The sequence below is a fragment of the Molothrus ater genome, chromosome 2, assembly GCF_012460135.2.
Source record: "Molothrus ater isolate BHLD 08-10-18 breed brown headed cowbird chromosome 2, BPBGC_Mater_1.1, whole genome shotgun sequence".
NCBI lineage: Eukaryota > Metazoa > Chordata > Aves > Passeriformes > Icteridae > Molothrus > Molothrus ater.
This window is the reverse complement of record NC_050479.2, coordinates 72,883,000-72,898,380: the sequence shown is the minus strand read 5'-3', so window position 1 is coordinate 72,898,380 and position 15,381 is coordinate 72,883,000. Positions and strand designations below refer to the sequence as shown.

Below are 15,381 nucleotides of genomic sequence, written 5' to 3'. Positions count from 1 at the left end.
AAATGAAGTCCTACACATCAACTTCATAAAAGCAACACAAAGAGATATAACCAACTGCAGTGATCCCACCATATAACCCAAGAATTTCAAAATATTTTTAAAACATTAATTCTTTTCAGTTTTTCTTTGGCCATCTGCATAAAACTAAATTCAGTTCCAAAAACCCAAGACATGAATGTAACTGGTATTTCCACCTCTTCTATTAAAAATCAGTTGCATTGTGGTTTTCATGTAGAACAAGACTTAAAGTTATTTCTGTGAATCTGCTGTAGATATAAAATCAAACCACACTCTTCTCACTTTTGTTATGTTACTTTATTCCCTCTCTCCCATTTTTTTTTGTTCAATTTACATACAGGACCCTCCACACTTATTCCTGTTCAAGCATCTACGCAGTTTTTACTTAAAGTCAAGAACAGCATCTTTATTCTCACTGCAATTCTTTCAAGTCAAGCACTTAACGTCCCACATACAGTCAGCATGTAAATTCAATCAAATTATACAGCTATGCTTTACTCTACAGAAATTGAGACATAAAAGCACACTAGTAAATCTAGGAACAATGGAAGCTCTAGACAAATCACTTATGCAAACAAATGGAAAAACCTTATCCACATGTGTATGTAGTAACGCACTCCAGTTCCTTTTGAATCTCATACCTCTTATTATGAGCATTTTATTCTCCACCCACAGGACCACATACAAATCACTTGAGTTTTTACCCACATTTACAAAGTTGCTTTTTTTCTTTCAATGTGATCTGTGTGTACAATAATCTTTACATTAGAGCAGAGGGGTTTTTTAATAGTTTTACCTGTAAGTATGTTATGTTTATCTCTGAATGGTTTTCTGAATAGCTCCTTCAATTAGGAAAAAAGGGCTGCTGTTCCAAACAGAAGAAACTTCTCACACTGCTTTTAAGAGTCAGGCTGAGGTCATTAATAAGGATGCCTTCCAAATTTCAATTATATTAACTTTCAGAGTATCTTAAGGAAGTTCAAGATGGAAAAGACCTATTAAAATCTATCCCACTGAAAATTAACACAATGAGGATTTGCTTCCATGCATTTAAAATCATAAAAAAGTTTTCATGAAAATTTCATGTTCAGTTTATTTATTCTACAAGTAATATTTTAGACAATTTTATAACTAGCTTCAGTATTTCATGGATTACCGTGAAAACATACCTGAAATGCCTACAGCTACGATTTTTTAAAATACTTTATGGGAAAGCACATGAAACCATCAACAAAGCGCACTAAACTGGTGAGATGGCTAAAACTACTTTACAGTATATCTGGAAAGGTAACAAAAGGTAACATAAAAACAATCAAATGGGAAAAATTATATCTGACATTTGGTGTTCAAAGTTTTTAGTCAATCCTCTTATTGTTACTAAGTTCTTACATTTCAGTAAGTGAATTTTTAAGAAAGCAAATGCCTTCATGTTACTACAGTTCAACATTTGCCACCAAACTAGCACTGAATATCCAATAATCTAAAGTATTGGATTTGCATTTCTCATAGGTCACACTCACTCCCTCCTTACCACTGATGAGTCAGAAAAGTTTGGTCCAATATTCCCTCATGCTAGGAGTGAGCTAACAGCCCATGGAAAGCACCAAACTCCAAGATGAGCATCTTAATAACAGCACAGTGTCCATATTAATAATTTGAGGGCTCCTGAGAAGACAATTAGATTGCATTGGAAGTATGTGCTCTCTGGAGTCCCCCACTCCTGCCCACAAGCACAAGCTAAGAAAAGATGCTGCATGCAGACTCTAAAATGACCCATGGATATGCAACACTTCAAGTCTCAGGAATGGGATTTAGAACCCCATTCACATCTGTGGTCCAACATTAACTGACTCTAGTTGCTACCCTGCATTCTGTGCTAATTTAGTGGTTCAATTATACTGTAGTTTGACTTCAGAAGGCAAAAATCATGATCCAACTTCTTGTAAAAAATAGATAAATCAGGAAGTACCAAAAAATTTGTTTCTGCAACATACTAAAGTAAAATGAACTTCATGCCACCTGAGCACACCAGATAACTGCTGAACATCTCACCTCCAATCATATTTTCTCCCTTCAAAAAGGCCTACGGGGTTTTGGTTTTCATTTGAGAATCTGCCTTTAGATTGCTTATTTCAGCATTTTTGAGCCAAGTTATCTCAAGGGAGATTGAAACTGTTTAGCAAGACATAGTTCATAAATGTCACTGTGTTTGTAGTACCTTACAAAGTATTTGTAATGACAAATTATTCTATATCTGAAATCAAGAGGTGAAAAGAGGGAAATTAATTTGGTGAATGTGGTGACATACTTTATATCAGAATGCTCCTGAAAAAATGCATACTATAAAATCCTATTGGCTTATGTTTAAAATTTAATTATTTAGTTCATACTGTCTTCTTGCCATCTATTTCAAATTTTATTCTAGTAAGAATCTCCAGCTTATTATATCTTTATGTACAACTGCATAAAAAAACCATGGACAACAAATAAAAGAACTGCATGTCAGGAATTTTCTTTCCAGGTAATCCACAGTAGTTTGTGATTTTCTTAGGAAATTAATACAGTAAAGTGTATTAGCATCACCAGAAAGTTTCCCAAGATATCAACGTGCTTTATCTAATGAGCACATTGGTCAGAACAGTGTGTAACTTAAATGGAATAGCAAAGCTTTGTTATCTTTAAGTACCAAAATTGTATCTCACTGGAAAATTTGGTAGTTTAGGAAAATGAAACTTCAGGAATAATGTAAAAGCTCAGTAAGTACATTATAAAAGTAAGTGCACTGTAGTTGGCAGATTCACATATATTCCAAGCCTACTTGTTTTAGCATACCATATAGCAGAGTGTCAGGACTTCACTGTACGTTCCAGTCAAACAATGCAAATGTAGTTAAAAACTTGAGTACCTGTGTACACAGAAAAAATTATAAACTGCTCCACCAGACGAGAATCAAGAAAAATTAATCACTTTAGGAGAAGGGCAGAACCTTCACACAAAAATACTGGTTGGCCACATCTACACATTTTAAAGAAACAATTTGTGACCATTCATTTTTCAATAAAATTACGTGTTTATTTTATAGCTAGGATCAGTTTCTACCACATTTGGCAAAATGAGAAGCACTGCCTTTAGAGTTAAGCCAAGCAGCCCAACGAAAACTTTTAAGAGCTTAACATAGCAGCATGTCATCAGCTACAAAAGGCATTCTTCATTAACTCCTTAAAATCTGCCCAAAAATATATTTCAATATTGATTTGTTAGGACTTGGTTCACAGACATTTAAAAATAGATTAAATTATTTTCTGCAGTAAGGACAGCTGACAAATCCACTGCTACCATGCAGCAGAGCCATCCAAGTCAGAGGTTTACAGGAGGGGCAGGTCACAACTGTGGAATGACAATCACTAATGTTAAATAAAATCTAAAATAACTTTCAAATACATGCATATCTCTACTTGCTACCAAAACCACAGTGCAACAAACATGCACTTAAAATAGCATGAAGCTGGCACAGAAAGTATTAACAACTTCTGAGGATTCAGTGTACTTAATGTTCTTCTGAAACATACTCAGATATTATAGGGAGGAGGGTTTACCTAGCTTATCAAATATACAGGAGCTAGCTAAAAGCCTGAATAACAGCCTTTTCCTTTGAGGAAGATGAAACAACCTTTTGAATGCAGTTTAATTTGTACTTAAAACATATTCCCTGTACAGCTTTACAGTTGAGAACTACCAATTCACCAATACTTCCTTAATCCCCTAAAAAAGGTCACGTACAAGGGCAGGAAATATTAGAAAAAAGTCATCTCATATTTAGACACCTTACTAGATACCAATGTAAACTGCATTTTCAAGTGCATAAAGGACACTAGAGCAGAGAGCTTAACTAGTTGCCATATGCAAGCATTAGTTTATAGCAGTGAAAAAACAGTAATTTTCCCAAATCTTGATGGTTAGGACCTTTTAGTGTGTAAAGGAAAACCATTTACAGTTTGGTTGAGGTTTACTTTAAGAATGAGTGCTATAATGTGATACATATACCAAGGAGAAAGAGTATTCCAGACTAAAAAAAAAGTCTTACATTTTGCATTACAAAGTGCAGCATGTGTTAAGTCAAGCAAAAAATGGCAACATTAAAGACAATATAAAGGAAAATGCTTTGCAGGTACAGATGTCATAAGTGAGGACCTACATACTTAGTTACACTAAGGTAACTCCTGAATTGTATGAAAACAGTATCTTAAGCCCTATACACGGGCAATTTAAGTAACAGTGTAATTTCAAAATGCCAGCAATATTGCAATTTTCTTTGCTCAAAATTCAATCCACCAAGCCAATCTCACATTAACAAGTAACACACAAGCCCTCTCTGCTGCCTGCATCCCTTACTGAGGTATGTATATACCATCTGGATGTTATTAGGGCACCAGGTTATTTCAAATCAGTTTTTAACCAATATAGCACCACAATTCATGCAGATAAAATTTAGTTATGTATACCTCTGAAAATGTACGTGAACTGATAAAAAAGATCACTACTATTTTACAACTATTTTGCCCAGGAAAAAGAGTAATAGTAACCAACCAATATCCCTACTTATTTGCCATTACAGGAATAGAACCAATAGGTCTTTTCCATCATCTTCCAAGACTGACAAAACAAAATCATAATAAGCTTCCTAATAGCTTTACTACCAGTTTTATCTTAATCAGCAAACCTACCCCAAGTTATGCTGTAAATGGGATTTTCCAAATTCCTTGTTCTGTAAAACCTTTCTGAAGAATACTCATGTGCAATCCTTCCAAATGCGTATTACTCAACTATAAGTGAACACTTATTTTCACTGGAAAACATGTATTTGCTTCCTAATTAAACAGTTACTCACTGATAACAGACATGTTTTTATTCAAACCAACCACTAGGGAAAATGTACACTTATTAATAATGATGTGCAAACACAGAGGAAAGCTTTTGACCACCGTGCAGAAATGTCTCCTTCCTTGCAATGGGAGATACTTTAACCATCAGCAGAACACACAGATGTCACAACCAATTTTCTCCTCTATAAATATGGTTTAGGTAAATTCACTCACACTGTTATGAATAAAGCATACATAGAGATTCCTTTCCAAAGTTGTTTTTTTCCCTCCCCAACTTAAATTTTCTAATAATTTGTCTGACAGATAACCTCTGTTGATAAGCCTACTGTGACTAAGTTTGCAATGGTGGATTGAGATGCAAGGACACACCATCTTTAAGAAGACTTTGTATAAAATTTTATGCTCTTTGAAAGTCAAGACAAAAGCAGGTGTATTTTAAGTTTTCCATAGGATGTACTGCACCATGCAGTTCACCTAAACACTATTAAGAATGGAACTTTCTTGACACATAGTAGAAACTACATAAAAATGAAAATGATGCCACTTATAATAAAGCATAAAATTATTCTTACTCAGTATTAGTAATAACATTCCCAAAATCCTTTCCAGTGATTTTTGTTTTATTGTAATCAGATAACCGCATGTTTTACAGCATAGTCACACATTGCATTTTGCTAGAGTCACAAACACATTGCCTTACATAATGATCCGCATCGTTTCTGCTCTATACTACAAAGCCTATGACTGAATACAAAAAAAGTTTTACAAAAGAAACTGTTTTAAAGACTACAATAACAATAGAACCGTTTCCAGATAACAGCTAAAATTATAAAGGCATATCACTGTATAATTTTACTGGAATTTCTAAAACAGTAAGGAATGAATTAAGGTTTAGTATCTGCGACGCTTGTTAGGTCCTTCAAAGTTGCCCCCTGGGTTTCCTCTACCAAAGCCACCAGGTCCACCACTCACGGCACCTACACCACTCATTGGCGGCTGAGGAGTTTCAGAGCCCGTTCTACTAACCAGAGGTGAACCCATCTGGGATGGGCCTCCTTGAGGGAATCTCTCATTATGCTAGCACAAGTCCATTTGGAACATGTCAAATGTGAGTTACAACAAAAATCACAAGTGATGTTGTCATGGAGTTCAGCAGATAGTCCAGCAGAATCAGGATCACACATAGAAGGAAGAAAGGAGCAATTCAATTAGTTATTATGGAAAAAGAGCTGGAAATTAAAGAGTGCTAATGTTATGCTCCAACTTTGTAAAGTAAATTTAAAATTAAAAAACAATATTTAAGACTGACTCTGGTGCTGAATGTAACTTCATCCTTACAGGCACATCTGAAGCAATACATATTCTCTATGTAACAGAAGAGACAGAGGAGACAGGAAACCGTTTTATATCTAAGCCCTACTGTGCCTTATACCAACTACAAAGCTTCTCCCTTAAATAAATTAGACAGAGAAACATTGTCAAACTAGGAGGGGAGGAAATCAGCTTTTGTATTTCTAGACACTGCATTTATTCTTTTAATAGCCTTAAGACCTCTATACCCACATACATATGGATATTTCAAGTCCATGCCACCTGGAGTTAGCCTTTTGTATGGCACTTAAGAGATCTTTAGTTAAGGCTTTTAAAATTCTGAAATTCTGTCCAAACAAAACTACATTAGTGGCAAAATGCATAATTTTTGACTATTCCTAGTTTATAAAAATTTATTTAACTAAGGTTCATTCTGAAATATCAGTGTGAGATAAAAATCCAACTAATATTCCATATTTACTTTCCTTGGCTCTATGATTAATATTAATAAGGGTATATACCCTTACACAGATTTATTTGCTTAATTTCCAAGTAAAAAAAAAAATCCATCTGAGCAATTACAGTTCAGTATATAAGTGTTTAAAAATAGAACCCCACATGGAGAAATTTAAACTCAACATAAACCGTTAAAAGCACAGATACATGGTACAATCAGATGTGGAAATAACTCATCATTTACCAGTTAAGGACAGTTATGCTTTCAGAATAAATTCCTTCTGTACAGACATTACATCAACTCCCCAGGTGTTCAGAGTTCAATGAGGACATTAAAACCAGCACTTTATTTATATGCCTGAATCAGAAAAGAATTCCTCTGAAAGCCTAACACCAGTGACAGTAGTAGAGCTCAGCAGCTCTGGAGTCTGCTAATTTATACATATATATGCATACATAACTAAAAGCCCAGCATTTTATCTATATAGATAAAAGTACATGCAACCCCGATCACAGTTGTATATATGTGCATTATTTCAAGTGTAACATTGTGTATGAGAATGGTTACTTCAAAGAGCTGCATCAAGACCTACTACTGAGCTAAAGCGCCTTTAAATCTGTAGCACTGGGTAAAAACTGTTTTAAAATTATCTTAATGCATGCCAGCTTGTTAGCAATAGATATGAAATTCAACAAGTAAGTTATTACCCCTGATCCCTTTTACCATTTGACTTTTGGACAAAAAGTCAAGTCCTCTTTCCAATAAGGACCCCTCTTCCCAGCCAACAAGAAAACTGCTGTAATTAACTACCTACATTAGTAAGTGGGGGAAGCTACTTTTAAAATGTTATGTTCCAAGACAATCCATGTTTCAAAAGACTGCAGTGAAACAAATGGAAGAATGCTACAACTTTCCCTTCAAGGCTTCACAAAAATATCCAATCAAAAACATTAAATCTGTAATTTATAAAGCATATTATTCGTTCCCCTCGGTGGCAAATAACTGTTACAGTGTTTTAGTAGATAGCCCTAAAAAGGTCTTTCTAACAACAGCAATAATACAATAGGGCTATGCCTTTCTGTAGGGGCCCGACCTCCCAAGTTAAAAACTTTCAACGACCAAAATGAAGAAAACACTAAAATCTAATTTATCCTTCAGAAGCATGCATAAGAAAATGAAAGGAAAAAGATTTTTTTTTAAACATGCATTTTGAAGTGTCAGTTTATTTCCTACATTTCCATACCTGGAATGACTTTTTGTAGAAAAACAACAGTTTAAGTTAGATACTGTGATTATAATACCACGTTCTTTTCCATACACCTCTTTTTCAGTGTCCATATAATCACAAGAGATGGTTCTCAAGGTGACCAGTAACACAGCGGTCTCCAGCAAAAGCATTTCCAAATTCAGTATTTTGTGAACAGCATGCTCTTCATTTTGTGAGTAATGGCACAACTGATAAAATGAGTTGGCTCATATGATGTGAAATAAGACCCTCTCCTTTTTATCTGATAAAGACCAAAGCCACAATGTATTTTGTGCAAAATCCAAATCTCATTTTCTTCTATGGAACAAAGGATTTTGTTCTAACTTCCTTATACAGATTGCTCAATCACAGACAGATACTGTTGAGAAGGTATATCTAAAAAAACACAGCTACAAAATGCTTCTGTGTTCCAACAAAATTATAACAGACTGTTAATATTATGTATTCCATTATATCACACCACCACCAATCTAGTATCAGAACAGTACTGAAAAATATGTAAAAGTCAGATTTCAAATTATATAGTTGTTTCTCTACATAAGACATTACAGCTAGGAAAAGTGACTGGCTATGAGAATAAAGTAAGAATGGCTAGTGCTTTAACTGCATCCAATGGCCTATCTGCTCTTGATAATAAATCCCAGACATATAAAAGACATTCCCTATTACCAGACGCAATTGGGCAATATTATTTTTCCTGTATTGACATAAGAGTTACCAACAGCTGTTGGCTACCGATTTTCTAAGTGGCACAATTACTGTCAATCTCATGCATTTAACAGTGTTAGAAAAGAAATACAAAGAACACTAAAGTCTCTTTAAAAAATTAAATAGTTTACACAAAGATATCTTCACACTTTGCACCTTCCAACATTTAACTGTTCATCAAAAACCCCAACAGGCTAATTCACAGAATTTAGTTTTACTAAAGAAAAGAACAGCAAAACTCTAAACTTAGAGATTTTTGCTCCCTAAGGGAAGCAGGATTTTCACAGTAATATAAAAAAAAAATTCTCTTTCTGGTTGTAAACTACTTGCATGAAAAGCTTTTATCAATTACTTTTAACAGATCCAAAACGTGTAACAAATTCTTACTCAGCGTGAAAATACCTTTGGTAAGAAAAATGGGCCATGAGACATGACAGCTATTCAAAGGAATTAAATTTGTGATACATTACCACTGTTCCATTATCTGGCATCATTGGTGTTCCCATATTTGCAGCTCCTTCTGGTCCCATGGAAGGACCAGGACCCATTGCAGGGCCAGGTAAAGTTCCTCTGTTGTTCATATTCATACCCATCATTGGAGGAGGGCCTTGGTTACCAGCAGGTGCTGGGCTAAACGCATCTATGCAAAACAATCTATACTTAGAGCTGTCCTATCTTAATTTTAAAAAAACAAACAAACAATTTACAATATTTAAAAAGCCAAATGTACAAGACTTCAAATACTTGGAAAAAAATACATTCTTTGAGACTGTACATTTATCTCAATCATCTGCTTTTAAACAGATTTTAAATAATCTCTATTATTCTGCATTACGTAATTTGCCTCATGTATTTGAAAATCCCAACCTTTACAGCTAAATATAGCTGTACAGTTTCTGTGCAGGAATCAAAATGTTCATATTGCATCTACATGGAGTATGCACACCACAAATCTGCAAAAATCTAAAGTGATTTTACAGATATTGGCAGCTATAAGGCAACTTGGCTCTTTAGGGATCTTAACAGATGAAATGTACATTTGCAAGAAGTCTTCCACCAGTAGTATGTTAATTGATATAGTGTACAGTAGATTAGACTAAAGGTCTAACAGCAATAACAGAGATGGCACTCAACTTCATAATAAATTTGCAATATAGAATAAATAACATCTTGCATTTAGTTGTAATTTCTTACAGTATAAGTACCAGAAAACTAAGTAGTTTTGTTAGAACTTGAAAAGACAGAACAATCTCCTCCCAAAGTCTGAATCAAAGAGGTAGAAGGAAATCTTGAAAACATATTCTGAGGAGATCATTTAGCTGTAATATTTCACTAAGAAGTATCACTCTGCCAGTACTCACTAACCTACTGTATGCCTTCATTGTATTTTCATGTGTCGCTATAAGAAAACTACCTACCTCACACTTTACTATTATGAAATATCAACTTCAAGGCTGGTGTTGATGCATTCCTCCCATTCCCCACAAAAATCCATCCTCTTCAGCCCAAAGTATGCGTCCAAAATTTGGTAATGGAAGAAAGCATACCTTCGGCATTTAGTACACACTTTAAGTATACATTTCATAATATAAAGAAATCTGACATGTTGCTAGACTAATAAGCCTGTTGTTTATATCTTAAAAATAAACCCTCTCACCACAGCTGCACTTTTTTAATAATGCATCTATAAATACCCATCATTCAAAGGAGGCCACTTCACACAGATACAGTACTGTGACCATCTGCAGGCATGCACAATTATATCTCAATTATTTGCCTTGAGAACATCATGTCACAGCAGCCAGTGAAACCATGGCATTCAAGATATTGCTGCTAAAATTGAAGACCTGGGTTTGATCATATATACGTTAGGCCAATCACAAACTCCTTAGCAAAAACAATGCATGCTACACAGCAGCACATGAGAAGTGCTAAACAAGTTTACTACAAGTGAAAGAAATCCCGTAATTTTGAAAAGCAGAAGCCTTTGAGCTTAGTAATGAAATAACTCGTAGACTCCTCCCTGTAACATTGAGTCAAAGCAAAGGTACACTCATGTTGGATGCTTCTTACCTATCCATACACATGGTCAGTTCATGTAGCAGGCAGAACACTGGGCTACAATTCAAGAAAATTACAGGGGCATATGCTGTAATGTAAATGTTTTTTTACTGTCACCCATAGAGTTAGATACAGAAGAAAAGAAATCTAGACTGCCAATATAAGGAGAAACCTTTATTCTCAGAGGCACTCTGCAGGACTATCATGATGGTAGCAGCACTCAGTGCATGCAGTAGTGCCATTAACTAAATTCTTAATTACTTGCTATTGGTTTGCTTATCAGCCTAATTAAACTGAGCCAGGTGGCCACTCACAGATACTGTCACTTATCTGTCAACTGTCACAAAGTTCTCATGCTCCATGTCATACAAATGTACCCAGGGTGGCAGATAGCAACTCATACTATCAAACCTCTAGAATTCTGATCCTGTTTCAGGCAGAGTCAGATGTGAAAGGAGCAAAACTACAGAGTATAATGCAAGGAGAGACTGGGGGCCTGCATACTTTCAGCAAGAGGCCACCACAATAGATCAGCTGTAACTCAAAGGTTCTCCAAAATCCTCCTATCTGCAAAGCAGACCCTAAGAGCTAACCACATAATTGTCCTTTCTTTTTGGTGGGACACTGATGTGAGGAATTCATTTACAGGACCGTGCTCAGCAACAGATGGAAAGCAGTTATTAGCATTCATGCCACAATGCAGACACTAAAAAAGAGTCATTTCTGCAAACTGAAGGGCTGAAAAAGTCCACTCTAAATGTCTGAAATGCACCCAACAAGAAAGTCCATCAATGCAGAGGTGGTTCCCCAAAAAAGTCCCTTTTTTACATATTTAAGTTTATAATCTGCACTTAGCACTACAGATCCAATTAAATGCTTTGATGAGGTATACATATTCTCTCAGAAACTGTCACAGAAAGTTGTAAAAATGAGCAGCTCTGCACAAATCAGCACTCATTAAATCTGTCATAGAGGTACTCTGCTTTCTCAGAAAATTATCATTCAGGTATTTCAGTTATTAGAGGTATTCCAGCTCACTCCGCCCCACATTATAAAAAGTCGCAAATGGCACAGGTAAAGGTAAGTTAAAAATAAAATTACAATTCCAATAGAAATATTAAGAAATGATGCTACTGTCAACAACTAAAGTTCTACTATTTAAAGGTCTACTGTAAGGTTTTGTGGTCAATTATTTTAGTTGTACTAATTGAGTTAATTGCTGGGAAAAAAAACAAAATCTCTATGATGAGTGAACTTAAAATCCAGCCTCTGCAGAAATAAATGCTACACTTATTTGCTATGGATATTTTAAAGTAGCAGTTCGGTGTTACTATAACTTTTTTTAGGATTATACAATTTATTTCTAAAAGTATTAAGTTTAAAATCAAGTTGTAACACAAAACTTAGAAAGCAAGACCAATAATCACACTTTAGAACTGCAGTAAATACACACTTTAAATCTGCACATAGAAAGTGCATCTTGTGGATCTGGACAACCAGCATAGTATCAATATTTTAGAAGTCTTCTAATTGAAGAAAATGAAATTTTCAAGTATGATGCAATCATATGCATAAGTACAACTATAAAAAAAAGAAATTAAGTCTCAATTTATGCTTCAGTTTAATATTTGTAGATAACTTCACTATGTCCTTCTTCAGAATTATTTGTAAATAATTTTCATCATCCCTGAAAGCACAAGCCTCTTTCTATATTTCAGCTATAAATGTGTCTCAATAAATGCAAGGAAATCATGAATAATGTGTCTCAAAATTTGAAGCAGATTTCTTACTCTAAAAATTCACATTACTCAAAATGTCAACTGAAATTATTGAGTTTTGTATGCACTTTCAATTTTAAAATATATGGGATTAGTAAAATACAGTTTTATTACTTTTCTTTTAATTACCACCTTAATTTATTTTAAACTACCATTAGGACACTTCCAATAGATTAACAGTTCACACAGTTTAGTTAGATTTGGTGGTTTTGAAGAAATATTTTAAGTTTCAGTCTTGTTTAAAAGCAGATATTCTGGGTAAGTAAGATTCCAAACTGTTTCAGTCTGCATACATGGAGCAAGCACTAATTATTATACTTTTCTATTACACAATACTAGCTTTTAGTAGTATATTACACAGTAATAGATTTTAGCAGTGACAGTATTTTAAGCTGCAAGAGCTAACAGAGAATATTTGCAAATAACAGACTCAGAGGAAATTGGTAGAACACCATGCACATTATTCATTTACCACACCAAGACAACATCAAGAGGAACTTGCAAATTTTAACCTCTACATCATTTCACTACATGCAATTACAGTCATAATTTCTTTGAATAGATAGTCCCTCCAAAATAATGCCAAATATTTTTTTAACATAAGATTCCTTTTTTGTATCAGATAACTCCCAGAGCATCACTTGTCCCTGATTTTTGTTTCTCCTAACTCGCACATCATTTTTTTGCCATGTATAGTCAAAGCAGTAAAAGAAAGATACACCAGGGGTGGGGGGGGAAAGCTGCTTGAAAGCAATATATATGTTGGGGTTTTGTTACTTCCTGATGTTGCTTACTCCTTTTTTACCAGTTGTCAATAATTAATAGTGCTTGAGTAATATGTACAGTCCCAAAGAAAAAAAAATTACATTACAGAAGCCTTTTTCCTTCAGATCCCTACCTCCCATGTTTATTGCTCCACGAGGACCCATATCACCCATTCTCATTTCCTGTTCTCTCTGAAAGTAAACATAGTTTTCATGGTCAACCTATCATTCTTAGAACTTAAAACATTCCCATTTACTCCATGAAAATAAAAATGTTAAAAGTTTAAAAGTTTCCATTGATCAAAAACAGTGCAAGGAAAGACAATAATTACAAAAACCATTACAATAATGGTTTTTATAACATCAAAGGGATAAATAAGTTCAAGGTAACAATGCTGTACATTTTTGCATAATAAAGATTAAACATCCCAAGTTTCACTTATCAAATGCAGCAGTCTAAAGCTCCCAAATAGTTATGTGATCAACCACAATGAATCCATCTTTATGGTGTGTTTTTAATTAATAAATATTTCTGTTTTACCTGTAAACAAACAGGTCTTATTACAATACTCGCCTAAAGGTTCAATAATACTCAAACTAATTTAATGACTCAAAAATACTTGTGTTGATTGAAAACCAAGTTCTGATGTATTATATTATGGTATATAAATTCAACCTACCAATTCATCATTGTTGAAATAGTTTTGACTTAACTTGCTGGTGGTGTATTTTTTAATGAATTATACTTTGCTATTGATGTTAGTTCAGATACTGACCATCCTTTTAAAACCAGCATAAAACTGTAGTGTCACCAGAAACTGTAACATGCATTTACACTAAACACACAAATAACACATCAAATTGATCAAGATTCAATTGATGGTCAGTCACCCAACAGCAAAAGTTTTCTGACATTACTAAACACGAACCCCAGCCTGCTGTGAAACAATACTCAAAGGATAGTACCCAGAGTGGCAAAAAAATCATCACCTATGGGAAAACAAAATAGTCTAGCAGAGACAATCCAAGGGATTTTAGAATTACTGTTTACATCAAAAAGAACAAATTCACAGTTCAAAACAAAACCAAATGAAATTTATAAAAAAAAATTCTCCTCAATTTTCTACAGGAATATTAACAAGTATTCTTCTCTTGAGTAAACAAACACACACATGCTGAGAATAAGAAAATTCAAAAAAATTTACCTCATTCTGAAAAACCATTCCACTTATGATGTAAGAGCCTAAGATCAGATACACTTTGAAAGGAAATCCGCATACTAGGCAACTAAATCTGTCTATAAGTGACTTTTACATGGAAATACTAATAAATCAAAATACATTCATTGTATTTGTACAGGTTCACAAAGTCTGGTTTGGTCAATCATATTTGGGATGCCAAACGTGAGTCTTCTATCTTCAGCCACTTGAAGCAGCAGACACCACTATTTGACAGAACAGAACCAACAGTTTTATAAAAATATCCTGCTATAGGAAAATGCCATGAGATATATGATGAAGAGCTCTCAAGTCAACAACTTTGTTTGTAGTAACTCATTTTAACCTAGAAAAAGTACTTAACATAAGAAGAGTATACAGTCTTTTCAAAAGAATATGGCTTAATGTGGAGTGGAAAAATAAGGTCTGGTAACTAAAAGACACAGGCAGGTTTTAAAGTCCAGCTAAAAAAGGCCATTGATGGAACACTGAGGAGGATGTCTTCTTCTGACCCTAGAACCCACATTAAAAATTTATCAGAGAACATGCAGCTAACTCTGACAGACCTTTGACAGTAACATCAATTGACATTTTAAGTCAAATCAGCAGCCCCATCGGGATAAATATATCCATAAACTGACATGAGTTAGTTACAAATCAGCATACAACCACGTTGATTATTAGTCTGCTTGTCCACCTCTGTCTTGACATCATGAAGCAGAAGGGAAAGTGGTGTATCATCCCTGGCCCAAAAGGATAGGGAAACACCATGGCTATCAGTTACACTAGTCAGACTGTGTGCACACGTGTATGCCTATATGCTTGTGTGAAAAGCTGACACACCATGAACAGTTGTGACAAACTTCACTGCAAAGCAAAGCACCAGACTTTACAGTAGGCACAAGCCTTCCTTAATT

At 34.6% G+C, this 15,381-nt stretch overlaps 1 protein-coding gene across 1 annotated transcript in view; it reads right to left on the bottom strand.

The window, feature by feature from the left end:
- Positions 1-293: 293 nt before the first annotated feature.
- Positions 294-15,381, bottom strand: part of PSPC1 (paraspeckle component 1) — a 40,869-nt gene continuing 25,781 nt past the window's right edge. Inside the window, 3 exon segments of the mRNA XM_036404052.2 lie at positions 294-5,978; positions 9,115-9,284; positions 13,382-13,439. Of these exon segments, the coding sequence (XP_036259945.1) occupies positions 5,793-5,978; positions 9,115-9,284; positions 13,382-13,439 (414 nt within the window). The 3' untranslated portion in view covers positions 294-5,792.